We start from the raw sequence: 6,000 nt of genomic DNA, 5'->3' as shown, positions 1-6,000 counted from the left end.
ACTTTGCTTTCCATACACTTTAAGTACTTCTTCATATACCACAGCAAAAAATATAGTCTGAGAAAGTTGATTAAAGGCATGATTAAAGGCAAGTGAACAGTCAGTAAAAAAAAGAAAGAAAAAAGAACAAATACACAATTTACAAGCATAGATAAAATAAATAGTATTCAGGTACAGAAATTTTATAATTAATTGTAAAATAACACTGCATTGTGTTCACTGTATGAATTCAATTTAGATTAATCTTTGTTATAGCTGTTTTGTTGTTTGATTAACATTAGTGACATATTCAGCAGCACGTATATTTATAGGCTGCTGTGCCTTTAAATCCGACTGCACAGATCCAGTATAATGATACACATCCGATTTCTTTCTCAGCTGTTTACATTCATTTAAAACATAACCGACTGCGTTTACGAGAATGATCATTGAGACGGGTATTATTGACAATTCTGTGTGTATGTGTCTGTTCAAACATGAGGAGACGCGAAAGACGAATCAACTCGGTGTTCGCGCGCCAACTGAAACGCGTCTCTTATGAAGGTAGAATGACATCAAAAAGATTTGCATACGCAGGGTAAGAGTTGTGGAAGTGTACATAAGACTGTAAGCGTAAATTCAATTTGCATGCGCAAGAGAAGCTTTGTAAAGGTGTAAATCGTGTTTCAAGCGCAAGCATTTTACTGTTATTCGTAAGTGTAATTCGAATAACGGTACTCAGTCTCTCTCTCTCTCTGTGTGTGTGTGCGCGCACGCTTTGCACATGTGCGGCAGAACGGAAGATACGCTGTGCGAGATGCGGCTTGTGCATACGCTTCAGGTGTGAGTCAGACAGCAAGACGAGACGGCAAAGAGTTGTTTTCTGCAACTTATTGCACTTAACTCTTTTTAACGTCAAGCAATTCTCTGCTATATGCATCGAACTAAAACTTTGACCTTTTGCAATGTTTTGAATTAAGTAGCCTAGTATTAAAATGATTCAGATATTGCACGCCCTTGCTATATGCATATCGCGATATTTACATTTGCGATATTTCGATATTTTCCATATATCGTGCAGCCCTAATAGGCTACTTAAATCAAAACGTTGCAAAAGGTCAAAGTTTTAGTTCGCAATGTATCATCAACCTCTCATTCCTGACTCTCCCCAGAGAGAGGACAGATTAGTTTTCCATGACCATGCAATGGCATCTGTGAGGTCATTGTTTCAAGGTGCTCTCTGCGTTCATACAGCTGCTGACAAGGCAATAACCACCACTAAGAACTTGCCTATTGCAAGCAAGAAAAAGCCACACATCACTGATGATCAGCTCAAACAATCGATCCTAGTGTTATCCGGTAGTTTCCATTCAGGAATTCTGCAACTTATGATCTGCTTGTAATTGCAATTACGGTGAGCAGCTGTCATTCAAGTCATGAGAACATGCAGAGCAATACAAGTGCAAGCAGTATTATGCTTTCACCAAACAAGTGCCTTAAAGGGTTAGTTCACCCAAAAATGAAAATTACCCCATAATTTACTTACCCTCAAGCCATCCTTGATGTATATGACTTTCTTCTTTCAGACGAATACAATCGGAGTTATATTAAAAAACATCCTGGCTCTTCCAAGCTTTATACTGGGAGTGGATGGTAGCCTAAAATTTTAAGTCCAAAAAATTGAACCAATTCATTATAAAAGAAGTTCACACGGCTCCGGGGGGTTAATAAAGGCCTCCCGAAGCGAAGCATTTGTGTAAGAAAAATATCCATATTTACAACTTTATAAACCTTAATCTCTTAACATCTGATAAGTGTCGTACGCACGTTCACGAACGAGAGGCGTCCAGCGGATGACGTAGGCGTAGCGTAAACTCCGGTGAGAGTCTCGCGAGAAACAAGTTTTGTTTACAGCAAAGGAAAACCAGTGTCTTCTTGGCTTATATTGAAATCCTCTGACATTTTTCTTTATAAATCCTCGTTTTGTACTACTAATTCATGACCGGTGTTTTGTTTTGCTCTCTCCTCTGCACTTCCACGTTCGTCACTGCGTTTGCCTACGTGCTACGTCATCCGCTGGACGCCACTCTCTTGTAAATGCATGTATGACAGTTAGCGGAAGCTAGATAAGGTTTATAAAGTTGTAAATATGGATATTTTTCTAACACAAACGCATCTCGTCGATTTAGAATGCCTTTATTAACCCCCCGGAGCCGTGTGGACTTCTTTTATTATAGATTGGTTACATTTTTTGGATTTCAAATTTTAGGCTACCATCCACTTCCATTATAAAGCTTGGAAGAGCCAGGATGTTTTTTAATATAAATCCGATTGTATTCGTCTAAAAGAAGAATGTCATATACACCTAGGATGGCTTGAAGGTGAGTAAATCATGGGGTAATTTTCATTTTTGGGTGAACTATCCCTTTAAGCTCTCTGATCTAAAAAGCACTAAACCGCCTTAGCGATAAAACAGCCTAAACTCCTTTTCACACTTTCATTAAACTGTTATGAGCCCCTAATCTGCAGCACAAGAAGCCAAACCCTTAGAAAAGCCTCTAAACTTTAGACTGACAAGCACACCTTGGTATACTTTTTAAAACAGTACTTAGAGAAATAATATACTTTAAAAGAATATATTTAAACGCAAACTCAATGTAATGTTTTTAGACACTTAACTGCACGTTATTATTTGCAATCAAATGAAAATGTATTATACTTTAAATGTATATTAAATGCCATTAGTTAAACTTAAGAGTGCTTTCAAGAAGAACTTATTTAGATTTGCATATGTAATTTCATAATTACTTACACTGTCTATGAAATACGGTTGAAGTGTAGTCTGGCAAACTAAATTTCAATGGAATTTCAATCTAAACTTGTATGTCGTGTTTAAATATATTTGTAATTACACATTTGTAATGACGTAGTTGCAATTTAGTACATTTAATATAGATTTATTTTAAATGTAATACTGAATAACAAACTACAATTATTGACCAAATCTAGTAGCCTACTTTGCAGGTGTTTCTGTAAGTCAGTCAACCTTTGACCACAACAAAAGATTATCAAAACACAATTTCAAATGTACTTTAAAGTAAAACCTTTAATTTTACATTATTTTAAAGTGCACTTTTTAAAAGTGTACACAAGTGTGTCAAGAACCATCAAGATTCCATTACACATCATTAATATTATACTACGTGCACAGTCTTTTTAAAATATACTTTTAAGACTTGAAGTACACGACAAGTGCACATTAAATACAACTAAGCACACTTCTTTTTCACAAGGGCAGGGACAAAACACAACTGCTTTTGCTATGACAGCAGGGTCTGAAGGATGCATGCAGATTAAAACACTAAAAAGGCTCATAAATGGCCAGCTATTTTGTATGGCCTATTATTAACAATGCACGTAGTATGTTTTTGATTACGTTTAGCTGTCTATAATTTGTTCCAATAGTAAATTAAAATAACAGAATACTGATATGACCATGATAGTGTGCATCATTATAATGGCATCCTTCAAAACAGCTATTCATTTCTTCAGGTGTCACACTTTTTGATCTGCAAACAAATACTGAACGCACCCTTAAGGCTCTAAGAAACAGCATCTACAGACAATCGTATAAAAATTCATTAAAAATGACTTATGACAGGCTCCTGTCAGAAACCCTGTGCTGTCATTCCCTCTTCAGACTCAAAAGATGCGTTATTTTGCATTTAAAACCGTGTAGAGTGTCAGAAAACTTTCAAAAACACGGAGCACTAATCCACTGACATGGTTATTTTGTTGAAATCTTTTAAACATGGTTGCATGCACAGGACTGTGGGTGCCTGTAAGGCTGCTCCAGCTATGCAACTTCATCTCTCTGTATGTCAACAAGCACGAAGGAAGTCTGATTCCTTGTGTTTACATTTAGCCAGTGCGCGCGAGCGACTGATCATTCACCGAATCAATCACGACCCCACTGCCTAATATTTGGCTTTTGCTGCCAAAAGCAACACATCAGGCCTGAATCAAGACTTGCACGTATTGTATTTGGCCAGCGCAAAGCCCAAAACCACCAACATCGCATCTTCCACATAAACAACGCGTGAGCGTGCATATGCATCGTTTGCATGCTCGCTTTTTTGGCTCTGAAATGTCAAATCTCCCCACCGATGTTTTCTTTACCTGTTCGTCGAATCGATTAATGATGGCCTGGACCCATTCCACGGGCTTGTGCGCCGCCATGCTCAGGCGGATGCGCGCGCCGCTAAGTCTCCTATCAATCACTTCTGCGATTCCGATTCCTGCTGTCGATTCGCCCCGGGTGCGACAAATACCCCCTAAACCGCTCCGCAAAATAATCAAGGAGGAGAACAGAGGTGCAGGTGGAGGGAGGAGGGGGGGTTTGGTTTAGTTTTTCACTTCAAGCATACTCCACCTCGCCGCCATGACACACCACCGGAAGTTTGAATCCTCCTCTCTCTCGCTCTGGCTTCAGTCTGGGTGCTGCGCATGCGCAGAAGTGCTATTGAAGAACGACCATTATTACGCGAGGAATATTTATCTATCTATCTATCTATCTGAGTTAGGTGTTTCTGGTAAACTGAATTACTTTTCTATGCACTGATTTAAAAAAAATGTTTGTAGATCTTAAAATGTGCCATTATGTACGGTACTCAGTAAATTAAAGTACTATTGTGGTTTGTCCATTATTTAAACAGAACAGAGCAGAGGTCATTCTGGTTCAAATGTGTAACTATATAAATCCTAATAAAGTATAGGCTACTGATCTGTTTTTCTTGAAATAATTAAACAAAGCTTCTTTCCATTCTTTATTAAGAATTACAATGAACCATAAAATCATCTTAGAGAAATGTTGACATTAAAACATGAAATATTTCATACAAGTAAGCTAAATACAATGACCAACACATTCAAATGTAAATTCGTTTTCGAGAATCGGATTACTTTTTCCTTTAACAAAATCGACCAACTATTTTTAACTGTTAAACTAAATTGGTTTGTTTAATTTTGTAAATAGAAGTCCGCAATAATTATCTTAACTAGTGAATCTTTATTGTGCTTTAGTTTAGTAGTAATATATTGGACGGATAAATGTTATAGCAACGAAAGGCCGCAGAAGGCTTTAAAGAGAAAGAAAAGCAGAATTCTACTGCCACCTTGAGATCAATCTAAACTCAACGTCAACAGAAAGCTGTATTAGTTATGCTACTCATAGTCACTATAGGGCGTATGTGTTATCATAGCCTTTTGAAAAATCCAGACTTTTGAACAATAGGCTATCTTTATTTTAAAGGCCCCTTAGGCCGCACCAATTTAGTAAAAATTCAGTAAAAGGGATAATTTATTTTTAGGAGTAACAAGATTTTAATATAATGTTCTGCATTTCTCTGTCTAATTCTATCTGCTAAATATGCCTTGCACCTCGAAGATATTTTAACTGTCTGAAAATAATTTTTATTGTAACTCTGATCAATTTCTGATTTGAAAGCCATATTCCTTCATTTATGAAATAAATGATCAGATTGTTCACTTGCCCTTAAACATCACACCATGAACATGTTTTTGTGGTTATTTTAATTATTTCATTGCATGGAAGTGAATAAAATCATTAAACAACATGACAGCCAAGCAACCATTTCTCTTTTAACCCAGCAATATAGGAGGAACAGATGATACAGAAGGTGCTGTGAGCAACTTTCAGCTGCTTTCTATCTTCACAGATAATACAAATGTTTTTAAAAAGTAATTGAAACAGAAGTTACACACATTTTAGATGTTTAGCTACACGTTACTCCATGATAAACAGATACAGTACTAACCGTTCATATATCATACTGAAAAGCATTTTTTTGTTGTTGCTGGAAATGTATTAAAAGGTTCAGCTGCATGCACTGCATTATGAGATACAGCATTCCATACAATACTATCTGTTGTATAGATCACTGCTCAGTTTGACAAAGGTTATTTTATGCATACATAAATGTGTTTTACTGTAATGAAATG

General features: G+C 36.7%; 1 protein-coding gene across 1 annotated transcript in view; it reads right to left on the bottom strand.

The window, feature by feature from the left end:
* The window catches only part of LOC107588104 (neurofibromin-like), a 37,901-nt gene extending 33,482 nt beyond the window's left edge, over positions 1-4,419 (bottom strand). The window contains exon 1 of the mRNA XM_016276117.1: positions 4,159-4,419. Within this exon, the coding sequence (XP_016131603.1) occupies positions 4,159-4,218 (60 nt within the window). The 5' untranslated portion in view covers positions 4,219-4,419. The remainder of the gene's footprint in view (positions 1-4,158) is intronic.
* Between the last annotated feature and the right edge of the window lie 1,581 nt (positions 4,420-6,000).

Source organism: Sinocyclocheilus grahami, unplaced genomic scaffold (assembly GCF_001515645.1).
Source record: "Sinocyclocheilus grahami isolate Dianchi unplaced genomic scaffold, SAMN03320097.WGS_v1.1 scaffold6.1, whole genome shotgun sequence".
Classification (NCBI taxonomy): domain Eukaryota; kingdom Metazoa; phylum Chordata; class Actinopteri; order Cypriniformes; family Cyprinidae; genus Sinocyclocheilus; species Sinocyclocheilus grahami.
Note: the sequence above shows the minus strand (reverse complement) of the source record. Positions and strands in the feature narration are given on the sequence as shown.